Source organism: Pseudoliparis swirei, chromosome 8 (assembly GCF_029220125.1).
Source record: "Pseudoliparis swirei isolate HS2019 ecotype Mariana Trench chromosome 8, NWPU_hadal_v1, whole genome shotgun sequence".
In the NCBI taxonomy this organism is placed as follows: domain Eukaryota; kingdom Metazoa; phylum Chordata; class Actinopteri; order Perciformes; family Liparidae; genus Pseudoliparis; species Pseudoliparis swirei.
Genome location: NC_079395.1, coordinates 2,164,916 through 2,184,240, shown reverse-complemented (window position 1 = coordinate 2,184,240; position 19,325 = coordinate 2,164,916). Strand labels below are relative to the sequence as shown.

The 19,325-nt window shown below is 44.5% G+C and overlaps 1 protein-coding gene across 1 annotated transcript in view; it reads right to left on the bottom strand.

Moving 5' to 3' along the window:
• Positions 1–201: 201 nt before the first annotated feature.
• The window catches only part of LOC130198359 (contactin-associated protein-like 4), a 74,419-nt gene continuing 55,295 nt past the window's right edge, over positions 202–19,325 (bottom strand). Inside the window, 8 exon segments of the mRNA XM_056421512.1 lie at positions 202–925; positions 3,963–4,063; positions 6,545–6,616; positions 8,971–9,189; positions 10,327–10,414; positions 12,022–12,155; positions 14,848–15,072; positions 15,646–15,885. Coding sequence (XP_056277487.1) covers positions 923–925; positions 3,963–4,063; positions 6,545–6,616; positions 8,971–9,189; positions 10,327–10,414; positions 12,022–12,155; positions 14,848–15,072; positions 15,646–15,885 — 1,082 coding nt within the window. The 3' untranslated portion in view covers positions 202–922.

The window sequence follows — 19,325 nt, the reverse complement described above, 5'->3', positions numbered from 1 at the left end:
ATACATACATATTTATAAAAATATTTAATATATATATATATATATATATATTTGTTTAAACACTGACGATTTATATTCAACGACAGAATGTGTCCCAATATCTTTCAGGTTTTTACAGCAAACTACATTTATTGTGTATTATCGCATGACTGCAAAACATTTTAATTTTGTATTCACCCAAGTTAAAAATCACACCCAGTCTCTGGAAAAAACAAACAATTTATTTCATTCAAAACAGGATTTAGACTGTAACGAAACAACCAGAATCATGATTAAAATGTTCTGGTCTTTTTTTTTTTGTCTCTCAAACCCACCGACATCAATGTTAATCACCAACACTAGAGACCATTACATCATCATTGCACATTGGCAGAAAAAAACTGTCTGCTAAATGTCCCAAGATATAATTTGAGGTGTACAGATCCAACAATGAAGCCGCGTTGACAACCAGGGTCTGCCAGAACACTGCATTACAAATAAATACACAATAAAAGGTCTTCCCATTGACTGCCATGATTTACTTTCTTAATTTTTTTAAGCTTCCTGGTGAGATCTGGGCGATTGTTGTCCTTTGTCCCCTGAAAGATGAACAAATACAACGTTTCCTGTCTGTTTTTTTTTTGTCAAATGTGAAACAACTTGATTGAGATTTATTTTAATACATGAACATGCTTCAATATAAATAAATAAAAAGGAATCGCTGCAGCAGAGATATCCAGAACGTAACACAAGCCGCCATCAGCTGCTCACTTCCTGCTGCTGTCGGGTTATAAAAATACAAACGCAGGCAGTTTAAGTGTTTTGAGGCCAACTTTGAATGTGACCAACTTTCCGTCGTTAGAGTTTGAAGAGCAGCTGCAGGCGACGCTCGTCCCGCCTCTATCGGCAGCACTCTTCACGCTCTCGGGTTATCCATCCCGTCTCACTGAGGAAACGAAAGCGGTGGAGTGAAGGAGACGAGCAAAAGGAGATAAGACGACGGACGAGGAGCTGAGTGCGAATGAAACAAAGTTGAGTTGGAACCACAGGAAGGGGAGGAGTCGCGTTTCTGTGGGAGGAATGTCTCGGAAAAGGTATTTCTCGGGCTGCGTTAGCTCATGAAATGGTTTAGATATCACTTTGTTGCTTCAGTTGTCAGTGCAGGGCTCAAGAGTTGCCTAGTGGTGGTGTGAGGGGGTCAAAGGTCAAAGGTGAGCTGGCAATCTCCCATCAGAGAGGCTTCTCCTTGTCATTTTCAAGATGAATCCAAAACTTTATTTAAGGACTTAAAAAAAAGAAAATGAAACCCGATCGACAGCGAGCTGTGATACCGTTTACGCAAAACATTTTGGTAAACTCTTCAATTACGTCGACCGGATATTCCATCAGATTTTCCATGAAAGCAAATGCATTTAGATTTTTTAATTATATATCTCTGGATTTAAATGACCTCCTTAATCTGTTATGCAATATGAATTAGTTTGGCTGCACGGAAACAACAAAGTACCAGGATGTTGAGCGTCAGCGTCACAATAAATCAATCGTGTGATATGTGGTCTCACATTATGGATTTCATATCTTAATACGGCATTGGTGATGGTTTTAAATGGCTGATGCACTTTTCTGAGCATCTTCCAGACTTTTTTTATTTTTTTAATAATCCAAAACATTAAAAAAACAATTGGATTTTCCCCACTGTTGCCCAGCCTTATTAAATGTAAAATAGCTGGTATTGTGTTGCCTTTAAGGATTTTTCTATTTAGTTTTTGTTTAATTGTTGTATTAATTTCAAGACATAATTAATAGCAATATGATTTTTCTGTTTCCGGTTAATCACTTCCGGTCTGGCCACTTCCAGATCCAGTTATTCTGGTTATTCCGGTTAAATAATTACCGACTGGGGGTGACCTTGAAAAAAAAGAAGAAAGAAGTATTGGCCGAAATAACACGATCACAATCAAGAGGCGTGACAACTGAGGATATACAGTGCATCCGGAAAGTATTCACAGCGCTTCACTTTTTCCACATTTTGTTATGTTACAGCCTTATTCCAAAATGGATTAAATTCATTATTTTCCTCAACATTCTACACACAACAACCCATAATGACAAAGTGAAAACAGTTTTTTGCAATTTTTTAAAAATCTGTTAAAAATAAAGAACGAAAACATAACATGTACATAAGTATTCACAGCCTTTGCCATGACACTCAAAATGTAGCTCAGGTGCATCTTGTTTCCACTGATCATCCTTGAGATGTTTGATTGGAGTCCACCTATGCTAAATTCAGTTGATTGGACATGATTGAGAAAGGCACACATCTGTCTATAGAAGGTATCACAGTTGACAGTGCATATCAGAGCATAAACCAAGCCATGAAGTTCAAGGAATTATCTATCGACCTCCGAGACAGAATTGAATCGAGGCACAGATCTGGCGAAGAGTAGAGAAAGATTTCTGCAGCATTGAAAGTCCCAATGAGCCCAGTGGCCTCCATCATCCGGACATGGAAGAAGTTTGGAACAACCAGGACTCTTACTAGAGCCGCCCAGCCAGACTGAGCGATCGGGGGAGAAGGGCCTTAGTCAGGGAGGTGACCAGGAACCCGATGGTCACTCTGACAGAGCTCCAGCGTTGTTCTATGAAGAGGAGAACCTTCCAGAAGGACAACCATCTCTACAGCACTCCACAAATCAGGCCTGTTTGGTAGAGTGGCCAGACGGAAGCCACTCCTCAGTAAAAACACATGACAGCCCGCCTAGAGTTGGCAAAAAAGCACCTGAAGGACTCTCAGACCATGAGAAACAAAATTCTCTGGTCTGATGAAACAAAGATTGAACTCTTTGGCCTGAATGCCAAGCGTCATGTCTGGAGGAAACCAGGCACTGCTCATCACCTGGCCAACACCATCCCTACAGTGAAGCATGGTGGTGGCAGCGCTCTGGACCTCAGACTGGGGCGACGGTTCATCTTCCAACAGGAGAACGACCCGAAGCACACAGCCGAGATAACAAAGGAGTGGCTTCAGGACGACTCTGTGAAGGTCCTGGAGTGGCCCAGCCAGAGCCCTGACTTGAACCCGATTGAACATCTCTGGAGAGATCTGAAAATGGCTATGCACCGACGCTCCCCATCCAACCTGATGGAACTTGACAGGTTCTGCAAAGAAGAATGGGAGGAACTGGCCAGAAATATGTGTGCCACGCTTTTGGAGTCATACCCAAGAAGACTTGAGGCTGTAATTGTTGCCAAAGGTGCTTCAACAAAGGCTGTGAATACTTATGTACATGTTATATTTTCGTTCTTTATTTGTAATAAATGTGCAAAAATGTGCAAAAAACAGTTTTTTGACTTTGTCATTATGGGTTGTTGTGTGTAGAATGTTGAGGAAAATAATGAATTTAATCCATTTTGGAATAAGGTTGTAACATAACAAAATGTGGAAAAAGCGAAGCGCTGTGAATACTTTCCGGATGCACTGTATATAAATGTAAATATATATATATATATGCCTCTAAATACAAGTAACCATCTCCTTCTACAGAACACCCAACCACAAGAGGGCCTATAGCTCCACACATTTTCTTCCCCACGGCCATCAAAATACTGACAGCTGCATTATTTTCAATATGACAAAAAGTGACATTCGGCAGATGTTACAAAGACGTGAATTCCACATTTACATTGTCGAGTACTTACAGTTGAAAGAAAGGATGTCTACACCTCATGAGTCTAACGCTGTTGCCCGTTTTGTTTCAGCGTATTCACAATGTACAGGAAAGTGTCCGAAGACAAAACTGATTGGTCCTTTTTATTTGAAATTTTTTTAAACAGCCTCTACCCCCCCCCCTCCGCCCCGTCTGTGCCCCGGGCCTCTCCGGTCAGATGAAGTACTCCTTTGGGTTTGCGGTAGAGGCGTTGTGGGAGTCCGTCCGGCCGTTGAAAGGGAACCCTTGGCCGTCCTCCCGCGTGGTTTCTCCTACCTTCGCTTCCCGGTTTCCGTACGTCTCTTTTCTGCGGTAGAGGAATCTGGCTGTTATCGCCAGGCCAGCCAAGGTCACAAAGATGGCCACCGCTATGACGCCTGCAAAAAGGCAAAGAGGACACTCACGGTCAGGTTTCAATATGCAGAAATATAAAATGTCTTCTCCCATTTACTGCCAACCTATTTTCCTTATGTTTTGCTAATCTAACTTTAAAGTACATTAAACCCAATTTTAAGTATTTTTTGGAAACTATCTCCTGCTCTGTTGAGCGCATTTGGGAATATGAGAGCAAGTTTCCTTTAATTGGAATTCTAAAATACGACTAAAATCAATTTAATACTCCATTGAGCGACAAAGAACCCAAGCTTATTTTCAAGATAAACGGCAAATAAGTTTTCCCATCAGCGAGCGATTCCTTTTACAGGTTTAATTAGGTGTGTCAGGCCAGTTTAATGGACAGTTTTAATTGACTTTTATTTTCTTTTTTTCGGGTCCTCACCTTTTCTATCCACACGGTAATATATCGAGCCTTTTCGGTCTTCTCTTGAAATCCATCGGCGCTGGCAGAGCAGCAACGTTTTAAATTAGTTTTCGTAGGAATCACTTCACTCCCTCTCTGAGCTCATCATCTAGCGTGTGTCATCCCGACGTGTAACCTTTATACTTAAAATCTTTGTCACTCAAAAAAAACTCATCAAACTATTGCAATAAAATTACTATGAAGACGTCTTTTTCCCCCATGTGGATTTTGGCCCCCCTGTGGACAAAGGCGGTAGTCTTTATGAGCGTGACACTTTTTTGGTTGAATTATATATTCTGTCGGCTTGATTTTTTAAAATCTAAATTGTTTCTTTCTTTTTTACTGCAGCATCTTTTACAGTGTATTGTACTTTTGCTCTTTTAACTGTTGACATGTTTTCTGCGCCTGTTTTTGCCAAATTGTTTTAATTCACCACTGAACTGCACTTTGTGACACTTTGTCTGTGATAAGTGCAAAATATAAATAAACTTTACTTACTTACTTTAGAAAAACTTAATTTTATTATGAGAGGCCTGGTTCTCATGGCACTAGCTCCCTTCTAGAGGGCCCAGAGAGGCAGCCGGAGGAGACTCTGGTGAGCCTGCATCATGTGGTCTGACTTTGCACAAAATCTAAGAGTTGTTCAGAATAAATGCGTCGCTCGTACAGAGGAACAAGTATTTAACTGAGATTGTTTTAGAACATTTAAAGTACGGTTGACTTGATTATCGTTTTTTTTTTTTTTTTTTTTTTTTTTTTTTTCTTTCTTCTTTGGCTCTCTTCGAAGGCGGTCGCTTTTTCTCTCCCTCTCCTCCCCATGACCTTCCCTTCCCTGCTTGGCTTCTCTCGTCATGTCTTGTCTTGTTTTATACTTGAGAGACTCTCTCCTCATCGCTCTTCGAACTAAAAACCATGGACCGATCAACTGATCATCTGATCAACTGGTCTCTCAACGCAATTGACACCGTCTTCTCGACGAGAAGCTTGGGTTCGGGGGAACCTGCCCGTCCTGCCGGGACGTTGCAGCTGGTTACACGATGGACGTGTCGTGTGTCTAGCAGCCCTTTCCGTGGAGGACGTAGATGACATCTACCTATTCGGAACTATGATTACAGGATTTCTGCTGTTTGGATTTGGCGTTGCCCTGGTTTATCGGAAAATTAAGGAAACGGGGACAGCCGTTAAAAGCCCCCCGACAAGGCTGCCCGACGAAATTGGATCGATTTGAATTTTTATGGGAGGAAAGTGGTGGAATAGCAGGTGCGCAAATTGGATGTAGCTGCTGGAAGACCAAACAATCCCAATCTTATCTGCTTTCGGCTCCCTCAACCAGAACGGGCCTTGGTCAAGGCCGTTACTGGAACAACAACTCCCCTGAAGATCGCTGAAGTGAGAACCTCTCTCATTCCCTTCCCCCTATCCACAGACACCTGTGGTTGTTTTTCTCCCAGGACCTTTCAAGGCTATCTCCATGGCAACGACCATCTTGCGGACTGAGAACTTTGTCTGTTGTGGCCTGGGGGAGGACGACATACCAGAACACGCACACACGAACTTTCAATAATACTGATTGCATTCACTACCCCCCTCCCCCCATCCCACGCCTTCGCCTGCTTTTAACCCCCAGTGTGACCGGACGGGCTGTGCTGGCGCTGCTGTGTTGGCGCGGACCGCTGGCTGCTTGTCGGTGCTGGTTACCTTCTGCCCCCAATGGATGGGCTTAGATCACCCAGTTGTTGGATTACCTCCCCTCCCCCCTTCCTACTCGTTGCAAGTTATGTCTAAATGTATGTGCTTATGTGCTAAGGTGTTTTTTTCCTGCTCCCACACTGTACCCCTCTCGGGGCATAGTCGGGGGGTTGGTGTTTTTTTCTCGCCTTCTTCTTCCCTCATGTTATGCTGTAATCTTTCATCCACCCTTTCTTGTAATTTCGATGCTTTTGTACCTGTACTCTGGCAAACGACAAATAAATATATCAATCAATCAATCAATCAATCAATCAATCAATCAATCAGAAGCCGGTCCTTGGTTCCCGTGCAGATGAAAAGGGTCCAGTACCTCCGATCAGAGCTGAGTCAGTCCTCATGGCGTTGACTAGAGGTTGACCTGAACCCACCGGACCAGACTGGTCTGCAGCAGAGAGAAGGAAGACAGGAGGAAAGAAACACATGAGAAGTCTAGAAGAAAGAAATGGAAAGACGAGAATCACAGCAACAAGATCTGAGAATCAGAGAAAAATGAAGGAATAAATACCCAAAAGAAAGAGAGAGAGAAACAACAAGATCAGAACATAATCATTCAGAGGAGACGGGGAACGGCAGCTCGTTAAGGCAACAGGAGACGTTAAGGCAAGAGGAGACGTTAAGGCAAGAGGAGGCGTTAAGGCAAGAGGAGGCGTTAAGGCAAGAGGAGACGTTAAGGCAAGAGGAGGCGTTAAGGCAAGAAGACGTTAAGGCAGGAGGAGGCGTTAAGGCAAGAGGAGACGTTAAGGCAAGAGGAGACGTTAAGGCAAGAGGAGACGTTGAGGCAAGAGGAGGCGTTAAGGCAAGAGGAGACGTTAAGGCAAGAGGAGGCGTTAAGGCAAGAGGAGACGTTAAGGCAAGAGGAGACGTTAAGGCAAGAGGAGGCGTTAAGGCAAGAAGACGTTAAGGCAGGAGGAGGCGTTAAGGCAAGAGGAGACGTTAAGGCAAGAGGAGACGTTAAGGCAAGAGGAGGCGTTAAGGCAAGAGGAGGCGTTAAGGGAAGAGGAGGCGTTAAGGGATGAGGAGACGTTAAGGGATGAGGAGACGTTAAGGCAAGAGGAGGCGTTAAGGGATGAAGAGACGTGAAGGCAAGAGGAGACGTTAAGGCAAGAGGAGGCATTAAGGGATGAAGAGACGTGAAGGCAAGAGGAGACGTTAAGGCAAGAGGAGGCATTAAGGCAAGAGGAGACGTTAAGGCAAGAGGAGGCGTTAAGGGATGAAGAGATGTGAAGGCAAGAGGAGACGTTAAGGCAAGAGGAGGCATTAAGGCAAGAGGAGACGTTAAGGCAAGAGGAGACGTTAAGGAAAGAGGAGGCGTTAAGGGATGAGGAGACGTTAAGGCAAGAGGAGGCTTTAAGGCAAGAGGAGACGTTAAGGCAACAGGAGACATTAAGGCAAGAGGAGGCGTTAAGGCAAGAGGAGACGTTAAGGCAAGAGGAGACGTTAAGGAAAGAGGAGACGTTAAGGCAAGAGGAGACGTTAAGGCAAGAGGAGGCGTTACGGCAAGAGGAGACGTTAAGGAAAGAGGAGACGTTAAGGAAAGAGGAGGCGTTAAGGGATGAGGAGACGTTAAGGCAAGAGGAGGCGTTAAGGCAAGAGGAGACGTTAAGGCAACAGGAGACATTAAGGCAAGAGGAGGCGTTAAGGCAAGAGGAGACGTTAAGGCAAGAGGAGACGTTAAGGCAAGAGGAGACGTTAAGGCAAGAGGAGGCGTTAAGGTAAGAGGAGACGTTAAGGGATGAGGAGACGTTAAGGCAAGAGGAGGCGTTAATGCAAGAGGAGACGTTAAGGGATGAGGAGGCGTTAAGGTAAGAGGAGACGTTAAGGCAAGAGGAGGCGTTTAGGCAACAGGAGACGTTAAGGCAAGAGGAGGCGTTAAGGCAAGAGGAGACGTTAAGGCAAGAGGAGACGTTAAGGCAACAGGAGACGTTAAGGCAAGAGGAGGCGTTAAGGCAAGAGGAGACGTTAAGGCAAGAGGAGACGTTAAGGCAAGAGGAGACATTAAGGAAAGAGGAGACGTTAAGGCAAGAGGAGACATTAAGGCAAGAGGAGACGTTAAGGCAATAGGAGACGTTAAGGCAAGAGGAGGCTTTTAGGCAAGAGGAGACGTTAAGGCAAGAGGAGACGTTAAGGCAATAGGAGACGTTAAGGCAAGAGGAGGCTTTTAGGCAAGAGGAGACGTTAAGGCAAGAGGAGACATTAAGGCAAGAGGAGACGTTAAGGCAATAGGAGACGTTAAGGCAAGAGGAGGCTTTTAGGCAAGAGGAGACGTTAAGGCAAGAGGAGACGTTAAGGCAATAGGAGACGTTAAGGCAAGAGGAGGCTTTTAGGCAAGAGGAGACGTTAAGGCAAGAGGAGACGTTAAGGCAAGAGGAGGCGTTAAGGGAAGAGGAGACGTTAAGGAATGAGGAGACGTTAAGGAATGAGGAGACGTTAAGGAAAGAGGAGGCGTTTCTGATGCTCTGTGGGATAAGACATTGGGGGCGTGGCGTCCTGTCGAGCTCTTTTCTGTAGGATCAGTTCATTTTTCCTTTTGTTCTTTATAATCTATAAAACGATCTCATCCTTTAACGACGTCGTCCAGTTCCTGAACTCCTATGTTTACGTGTGAAAGGGAATGTGAGTTTAATAATTACAATTGATTCATAATTTTTCTACGCTACGAATACTTGTGATTCTTCGCGTCTCGCTCTCATCCACATCACTGCATTAAACCGAGCTGGCTCCTCCCCCTTCCCATACCTGACAGGCGGCGCGTGTCCTCGGCCGCGTCGGGATCGGCCGCCGCCGAGGAGCCGCAGCCGGACCGGGCCAGCGGCCCCGAGACGACCACGGGGCCGGCGTGCGGGTGGAGCAGAGCGGCCTTCAGGGGGCTGATGGCATTGAAGCGCACCGCCGAGAGGCAACCGGTGAAGCCGAGGGACGCCAGCCGGGACAGCTCTGGGTCCGCCTCCTCGGAGCCTGGACGCGGAGGATAAAACAAAAAAAGATGATTAGCTCCGCCTCTAAAGCAGTGTGGGAGTTAACCTTTTACACCTCAGCTGATTTTGAGCCCTCGGGAAACACGATTCGTTCACCGGTCCGTACGGACGCTGACCGTTGCCACGGCGACGCCCCTCTGCGCTCTCACCCCCCGCGTGTCAGACCCCTCGATCGACTCACGCCCCGCCCGTCCTTCGTCCTTCGCCGCAGCTGTGAGAGCCGACGTTACCGCGGTAACCAGCCGCATCGGCCTTTTTAGATGAGAGGTGAGACGCATCTGTGTGTAGATGAGAGCAGCAGGAAACAAGCTCCTCCCCCTCCCCCTCTCTCCCTCTCTCCCTCTCTCCCCCTCTCCCTCTCTCTCTCCCCCTCTCCCCAACTCTCTATTCCTTCCCGGTCCATTAGTGAGGCTGATGGACGACGCGGTTGGCAGGTAAGCGACAGAACAATCCACTTTCCCTCCGCTCCTCTGGTCCTGATCCGACTCTCTTGCCTCCCTGACACGACAGAGAGGAGGAGCATAGACTTCTATACAACCAGAGGAGCCGCCCCGTGGTGGCCAGTTGAGAGAATGCAGCTTTAACTAATGAAGCATAGACTTCTATACAACCAGCAGAGCCGCCCCCTGGTGGTCAGGAGAGAGAATGCAGCTGTAACACATGAAGCATAGACTTCTATACAGCCAGAGGAGTCGCCCCCTGGTGGTCAGGAGAGAATGCAGCTGTAACACATGAAGCATAGACTTCTATACAGCCAGAGGAGTCGCCCCCTGGTGGTCAGGAGAGAGAATGCAGCTGTAACACATGAAGCATAGACTTCTATACAGCCAGAGGAGTCGCCCCCTGGTGGTCAGGAGAGAGAATGCAGCTGTAACACATGAAGCATAGACTTCTATACAGCCAGAGGAGTCGCCCCCTGGTGGTCAGGAGAGAGAATGCAGCTTTAAAACACAAATCATAGACTTCTATATGATCTGAAATATGTAAGCGACCGGAGGAGTCTCCCCCTGCTGGTCAGGTGAGAGAATGCACGTTTAAGTCATTTCTGCATCACTCAGTAGAACCGGAGTCTGCCGTCTTGAGTGTAACACAATAACAATACCCCCCCCCCGCTCACCGTGCACTCGGCCCAACACCAGCGACTTGATGGCGTTGAACTCTCCTCCAGATGTCAGGTTGAAGTCTTCTCTGGGATTCTGGTCAATCTGAAATAAAACAACGCATGTTTCATATTAACTGAGTAAAACGTATTTGTGTTGCTTCAAGAAGACGAATGAAATAACTTTATAACTCTTGTCTTTCGACGAGGGCCGCTCTCCAGTTTGGTCACGTGGCTGTGCAGAAGAAACCTCGACAGAACCTCAACTCAGGTTTAAACCCGAGCTTCATCCGTTCCACTGCCAGCCTGAAGAGATCGCGACCCACTCTAATATTTTAGTTTCGGCCTCATTTGACTTTTCGAGGCCTCGCTGGTGAAAGTACACAGCCGCACGCCTTAAGCATTAACCCATTAACCCATTAATGTCCCTCTAACACCCCCCCGTGTCAGTTGTGAAACTGAATCATCGAGCGAAAGGATGTTTTCGATGTATTGGTGTGTACTTCCTGTCATGTAATTGTGTGGTTTGAAATGATAGATGGAGATAAGTCACGAGAATATCTGTGACAGGAAGTGGCTAATTAAATTATGAGGTGGTGAAAAAAGTATTTGCACGTGTTTAAAAGATGACAACGTTTTTCCCTTGAGGCTAGAGACATTCTCTAGCCTAAATGTAGGCTTTGAGCTAAAACGTTAACATGCTGATGATCATAATTAGCTAATATTACAAAGAAAATACAAACTCCAGAGGAGGAGGGAGGGAATGGTATCGCTGTTGCCTTGGACAAAAAATGTATGCATTACTGTAATAAAGTTGTTTACGGGGGTTAGAAGGGGTTGTTAGAAACAAAGATGGACTTTCCATTTTCCAAGACGTGTAAATGTTCCGTGAGTTGTGGCTAACGGCTAATGTTAGCATTGAGCTAGTACCTAAAACAAGAAAGAAAGAAAAAAAGTCTACCCTGTGGATGGAAAGTGGCGCCAGGTCGCTGAGCCAGATAAACTCGAGTGATTTGGGATCCGGGGAGTCGTCTGTTCCCCGCGGCGCGGCGGGAAACGACGTAATGATGCGGGCGGCGGCGGAGCGAGAGTCTCCCAGCGTGGATCGGGAGGCCAGCTGCACCTTGTGCTGCACCTCGGGGCGTTGATGATGACACACAACGCTGATGGCGTTCAGCTCGTCCATCGCCCGGACGAGAGGAGGCAAGAGGATCCAGATGCGATTCCAGCGCCTCGTATTTCAGTCTGACGCTCGGGGAATGTGTGTCGTTTGTCCCCGACGCTCTGCCAGAGCGCCGCCGTCCCACCGGGGGACCTGATCATAATAAAACTGTCTGTCTGTGGTTCTGTGTGTGTGTGTGTGTGTGTGTGTGTCTGTGCGTGTATGTGTGTGTGTGTGCGGGTGTGTGTCTCTGTTTGTCTGTGTGTGTGTGTGTCTTTGTGTGTGTCTCTGTGTGTGTGTATGTGTCGCATGTGTATCTTTGTGCGTGTGTGTCTGTATGTGTGTCTGTGTGTATATGTGTGTGTATGTCTGTGTGTGTCTGTGTGTGTGGGTGCGTGTATGTTTGTCTCTGTGTATATGTGTGTGTGTGTGTGTGTGGGTGTCTGTATGTGTATATTTGTCTCTGTGTATATATGTGTGTGTCTTTGTGTCTGTGTGTGTCTGTGTATATGTGTGTGTGTGTGTGTGTGTGTGTGTGTGTGTGTGGTGACCTGCAGGGACACGGAGCCGCTCCGCCTCCTGACGGTGACGCTGTGCAGTCGCCCGTCGGCCAGACTCTTCACTCGGCTCCTCAACACGTCGGCGTCTCTGCCGCCGTCCAGCTTGTACCTCACCTCCAGCTTATCTACACACACACACACACACACACGCACACACACACACACACAAAAAGTTGTTCCATTTTCAATCTCATCTCAATTAACACAACTTTTTAATTTTCATAAAAATCTCTGGATTAAATGAAAATAAAATAAAAATGTAAAGCCGTGTGACGTATTTGTGTTTTTTAAAGATTATTACAAAGGCACAAAAAAAAAAACATTGCACGAAATAACATATTTTTTAAACTTTAAGTGTAGTACTCCCTTCCATAAAGACACACTGTGTTTCCAACACGCAGGAGCATGAACAAGATGACTGGTGTAATGTGTGTATCCTTGTGGCACATCTTGTCTAATCAGGCACATCTTGTCTCAAAAAGATGCAGAAAAATTGGTTCACGCGTTCGTTACTTCGAGACTGGATTACTGCAACTCCTTATTATCAGGCTGCTCTAATAAGTCTCTTAGGTCCCTCCAGTTGATCCAGAATGCTGCAGCTCGTGTTCTCACTAAAACTAAGAAAAGAGATCACATCACTCCTGCACTAGCTGCTCTGCACTGGCTCCCAGTCAAATCAAGAATCACTTTTAAAATTCTTCTCTTAACCTACAAAGCCTTGATTGGTGATGCACCATCATATCTTAAGGAGCTTGTAGTACCATATTGCCCCACTAGAGAGCTACGCTCACTAAATGCGGGACTACTTGTAGTTCCTAGAGTCTTAAAAAGTAGAATGGGAGCCAGAGCCTTTAGTTATCAAGCTCCTCTTTTATGGAACCAGCTTCCAATTTCAGTCCGGGAGGCAGACACAGTCACCTCGTTTAAGAGTAGACTTAAGACCTTCCTCTTTGACAGAGCTTATAGTTAGGGCTGAATCAGGTTCACCTGGTCCAGCCCCTTGATATGCTGCTATAGGCTTATAGCTGCTGGGGGACGTTTAGGATGCACTGAGTACCTATCTCCTCTTTTTTCTCTCCTTAAGGATGAATTTTCATCTCTCAATCACACGTTACTAACTCTGCTTTCTCCGCGGAGTCCTTTTGACTTCACGTCTCATGGGGTCATCGGACCCTATGAGACGGCATAGATCCTATCTGCCTGATGGATCATCGAGGTCTGGGTCGTGGAATATGCCTACTATGAACTATTCATACACTCTGTCATATTCATTGAATGTATTTAAACTCTAAATCTGTCCTTCTGTACACATTACATCTATTGCACCTGTCCATCCTGGAGAGGGATCCTCCTCTGTTGCTCTCCTGCAGGTTTCTTCCCTTTTTTTTTCCCCCTGAAGGGTTATTTGGGAGTTTTTCCTGGTCCGATGTGAGGTTTTGGGGCAGGGATGTCTATGTGTACCGACTCCTGACTATGTGGCCGACTCCTGACTGAATCATGATTATGATGTTTTAATGATTATTTCAGTTGGTTTTTTGAGTTGTGTTGAAATGGCTTTTCTGACTCTCATAGCCTAAGTTGTGTTCTTTAATTCGATGTACAACATGAATATATTTGCTCATGTTTATTATAATGTTTTGGACAGTTTAACCACAATGTACAACAAGTCCCCCAATTGGGGGACTTGGGGCTTAAGGGACGGACGTGGGTTTGAAGAGGTTTAACTGCAGCAGAGGAAATAAATAATAAATGAGCCGAGCGATAGAAAAGCTCTCGTTGGTTTAATTGAAGGCATCAGTTTCAGAGCATTTACCTGACGACTCCACGGTCAGCATGAACCCTTAACGCTCTGCTGTCCGTCAGCTTCTCAGAGGCATTAACACCAGAAGAAGAAGAAGATAAGATTGCTAATCAACCAGCAAAGTGCCAATTATATTGGACTTAAAAATGTAATCTTAAAGTCAAAGTGCCTCTTCCTGAAAAAGCCACAAGATAATGATGTCACACTACAGTTTATAAAACACATCAGCAACTTTTCTGCTGTTTCTGCTTCAGATTCAGCAAAGTCATCGGGTCTCGGAGGTTGAGTGGTGGATGGAGGAAGAAGAGATCACAGAAGGAGGAGGAGGAGGAGAGAGGGAGGAAGAAGGTATTGAGATTATGTCGATATCATGGAGAGGATGGCATGAGTGAGAGGAGGAGGAGGGAGAGGGAGGAAGAAGGTATAGAGTAGAGGAGGAGGAGAGAGAGGGAGGAAGAAGGTATAGAGGCGACATTGATACCGTGGAAAGGATGGCATGATTGAGAGGAGGAGGAGAGAAGAGGTGTAAGATGAGGAGGAAGGAGAGGAAAGTGGTTGAAAATGGTTGAGGGAGGAAGGTGAAGACGGGCGTGAAGGGTCTTGAGAAGAAGAATATAAAAGAATTAAGAGTGAGTAGAAAAGGAGAAGTAAAGAGACGTAATTAATGAGAATGGGAGCGATGGAGGGTGAGAAAGGATTTGAAAAAAAGGTGTGAAAGAGTGTGAAAGAAGAGGAGGACGAGGAGAGGAGGCGGAAAGGAGGGAAATAAGCTTGTGAGAAGATAGAGGACGTTCAACCTCAAGAGGAGAGAAGAAAGGAATGTGAAAAAGGCCTGAGAGAGAGAGAGAGAGAATAGGAGGCTTGTTGAAAATAAAAAAATAATCTAATTAAATAAACGCTGCAGGGAAGAGAAGTCGAGGTAGATGAGACGATAAAAAAAAACAAGACTTGAATCTTTTGCATCTGCCACGCACACACATCCCCTTCAAAATAAAAGTCCCCCCCCCCACACCCACCGAGCTTGTTGACGAGCAGGGCCAGGGACTGCCGGTGGGAGGAGCTGACGTAGAGCAGCAGAGCCGGACTCCGATTGGTCCTGAAGCTCAGGGACACGTTCTCGGCCCTCGGCGTGGCGTCGGAGGAGACGGAGGCCGGCCGGCCGCTGGCGTTCCCGCCCGACTCGTGCGGCCCCTTGAAGGTGTAGCTGACGGAGGTCCCCGGTGTGAAGCTGGCCGACACCTCTGGAGAAAAGAGAGGTGACAGCGACGGGCTCTTATTTTGGCGGTATCCAAAATGGTAAGAAAAAGAAGAAAAAAAGTGACCAAAACTACATTTTAATCTAAACCAAGGCTTTTCTTTTTACATTTTCAAATCAAGTATTTGTCTTTCTGGTTTCTACATTATCTTTTATATTCACTCCCTTTTTTATTTTAAAGACGATGTCATACCACAAATACACCACTGTTATAAATCTTTTTTTTTACTTGGTCTGAGGAAATATTAAAATTTTATGAGATAGGATTTTAGAGTTTTCTTAAGCTGTAAGCCATAATCAGCAATATTAAAAGAATAAAAGGCTTGCAATATTTCAGTTGATTTGTAATGAATCCAGAATGCATGACATTTTTGTTTTTTTAATTGCATTACAGAAAATAAAGAACTTCATCACAATATTCTAATTTTCTGAGACAGTCCTGTATACATATGATTATATATATTTATATATATAAATATATATATATTGATCTATTGTGTGCATGTGTATGTGTGTGTGTGTGTGTGTGTGTGTGTGTGTGTATCTACATATGGCCTACCTGTATGGCAGAAGACTCCGGTGTAGGCCGAGCGGCTGCAGTCGCAGTGGAAGCCGGCGGCTCGCTCCACGCAGCGGCCCCGGTTCCGGCACAGCGGCCCGTAGCTGCTGCAGTGCCCCGGGCAGCCGGGCCGGACCCCCGGCGTCACCGTGGCCCTCTCCTCCAGGTCCAGGGCCACGCCGTTCAGCTGCAGGGAGCGGATGCAGCCCCGGAAGCCCTTCTGCCGGGACGCCGTGCCTCCTGGAGACAACGGCAGACAGAGACGGACATTTGGTTTTAAGTGAGGTTAAAGCTTAAAAACTGTATCTTACAGAGAACTCAATCCCATCCACAACAACCACATGTTGGTATTTATGATGTGTTTTACACAAGAACACCGATGTGTTCAGGACATAGTGAACATATCATCATGGGAATTTTATGGTTACCCAACAAATCAGGAAAAGTCATGAAATATGAAGCAAAAAAAAAAGATGTCAATTATTTATTTCTTGATGTTAAACATTGAATGGGGGAGATGTCATGAAGGAATCAAAGATATCACTTCCAGAACAAAGACTGGTCCTTTGGTGGACATTATTTCTTCCATTTCTCCTCCTCCTTGTCTCCTCTCCTCCACCCTGAGGCTCTAAACTGTCACGACTCCTCTTAGAAAATGACACGATGGTGAAACGGCAGCGAGGAAAGAAGCTCTAGGTGGAAAGAAAAACCTTGAAAATCGAGAACAAACGTTTCCACGTCCTCCTCCGTCCAAAATGGCCACTTTCCTTCCCTTTCAATCACTTTCCCCTCGCAGCCTTTCACCGTCTCCAGCACCCGACGCGGCAATCTGTCAAGATGTCTTTTCATAGTAGCTGCAAACCTGAGCACGTAAAGATATATAGTAATGTCCACACACACACACACACACACACACACACACACACACACACATATAGATAGTCCTCATATGTGATGGCTCTTATCAGAGTTCAAATGTGTCAATGCTCCAAATGTCTCGCTGCAGTCGGCTTCCTGTCTGCCACGACGACAGCGGAGCAGCTCAAGGCGTCGCGTGAAAAAACTCATTTGGGCTCAAAAGTCGACTTTTAGAAGCTTGTGTGTCGACACGATGCTCAACTCACTGACTTCTCACTGCCAAGGCGTCAAGTCAGTGTCGAGTGTTTTATCCAAAAACTCCTCCGAGTTTAGGCAAGTCAGACCATGATACTAAAAAATATATTTGGATGACATTTCTTATAAAATAATATAATAATATATGTATACTGATATCATAATATATATAATCATATGTATATATATATTGATATATATATATATACTATTAATATATTATATATATATATATTATACATATAATGATATATAATATATATGCATAATACTTGTATATAATATATATATACTGTATATATAATTATGTATATATATTCTCATATCATATATAGAATCATATATATATTGATATATATGTATAATATTAATATATTATATATATTGATATATTATATATTTAATTATCTATAATATACAGTATATACATAATAATTATACATAATATATATAATATAATTACATATATATTCTAGAGAAAACAAAGAAGAAGAAGAAAAGCACAAGGGGTGTGTGTGTGTGGGGGGGGGGGTTAAAGTAGCGAGGTAAAAGGTCAAATATAATAGATACATCAGCGCAGCAGCAACTACTGGTTCTCTATCCGAGTAGACGAGCAATGTGAAATATTGCTTTGCAGAGAATGCAGACATTGAAAGGGCTGCGTGTGAATATGTTCCACCTCCACATATCAGGCGATAAAGAAAGTGTAAAAGCAATCGCGTGGCTCGTAACTCCAGCGACGCAATAACACGGGTTATTAATCAAAACCATATAATCCACTGCCTTGTGAATCTGCACAAAGAATATTAAAGGCTCATAAATACAGTGTTTAATGGATTATGTTTGATGAATCCGTGGGAGACGACACTGAGCGGGCTGCCGTATGAATCTATAATCTCGCATGTATATGCACGGTGTGTGTGTTTATCGAAAATTAACTAAAGGATTAGGAACCCAAACTAAAGTCAACATTTTTCCTCGTTATTTCGTCGAAGGCTCATGAATAAAATGGTTTATGATTACATGCATCTGAGCAGATATGAATAGTCATTTATTCATAAACATATATTATGCACTTTACAGTCAACGTGTCCTTCAGAGAGCTAATATATTCACAGTAAACACTTTGGACTTGTTTTTATTGTCACGCTACATTAGGAGAGGTGGACGTTCTTCATTCCTGCCAAATCTAAACCATCAAGCCACATAATGAAGAACCAGAACATTCTGGAAAATAAGCCCAGCATGAGAAAGCCCAGCATGAGAAAGTGGTCGCAAATCAGTTGTGCGACTTTCTACATCATAATAGTTTATTTGAGAAATTTCAATCAGGATTTAGAAAACACCACAGCACCGAGACGGCACTGGTGAAAATTACAAATGACCTCTTAATGGCAGCAGATAAAGGACTCCTCTCTGTCCTGGTCTTGTTAGACCTTAGTGCTGCATTCGACACCATTGACCATGACATCCTGTTACAGAGACTGGAGCAGTCGATTGGCATTTCAGGCACGGCACTAATTTGGTTTAAATCCTATTTATCAGATCGATCTCAGTTTGTATTTGTAAACGATGACGCCGATAACCACCAACGTTAATCACGGAGTTCCACAAGGTTCTGTGCTTGGACCAATTTTATTTACCTTATACATGCTTCCTTTGGGCAATATTATCAGGAAACACTCCATAAACTTTCATTGTTATGCAGATGACACTCAACTATATTTATCGATAAAACCAGAGGAGAGCAACCAACTCTGTAAAATTCAAGCATGTCTTAAAGACATAAAAACATGGATGACCTGCAACTTCTTGATGTTAAACTCAGACAAAACCGAAGTAATTTTAATCGGCCCTGAGCACCTCAGAGATCAATTATCTGGTGATGTGGATTCTGTAGACGGCATTGCCCTGGCATCCAACACCACTGTAAAGAATCTTGGCGTTATCTTTGATCTTTACTTGTCCTTTAACTCCCACGTAAAGCAAATCTCAAGGACTGCATTCTTTCATCTACGTAATATTTCAAAAATCAGGCACATCTTGTCTCAAAAAGATGCAGAAAATTGGTTCACGCGGTCGTTACTTCGAGACTGGATTACTGCAACTCCTTATTAGCAGGCTGCTCTAATAAATCTCTTAGGTCCCTCCAGTTGATCCAGAATGCTGCAGCTCGTGTTCTCACTAAAACTAAGAAAAGAGATCACATCACTCCTGCACTAGCTGCTCTGCACTGGCTCCCAGTAAAATCAAGAATCACTTTTAAAATTCTTCTCTTAACCTACAAAGCCTTGATTGGTGATGCTCCATCATATCTTAAGGAGCTTGTCGTACCATATTGCCCCACTAGAGAGCTACGCTCACTAAATGCGGGACTACTTGTAGTTCCTAGAGTCTTAAAAAGTAGAATGGGAGCCAGAGCCTTTAGTTATCAAGCTCCTCGTTTATGGAGCCAGCTTCCATTTTCAGTCCGGGAGGCAGACACAGTCACCTCGTTTGAGAGTAGACTTAAGACCTTCCTCTTGACAGAGCTTATAGTTAGGGCTGAATCAGGTTTGCCCTGGTCC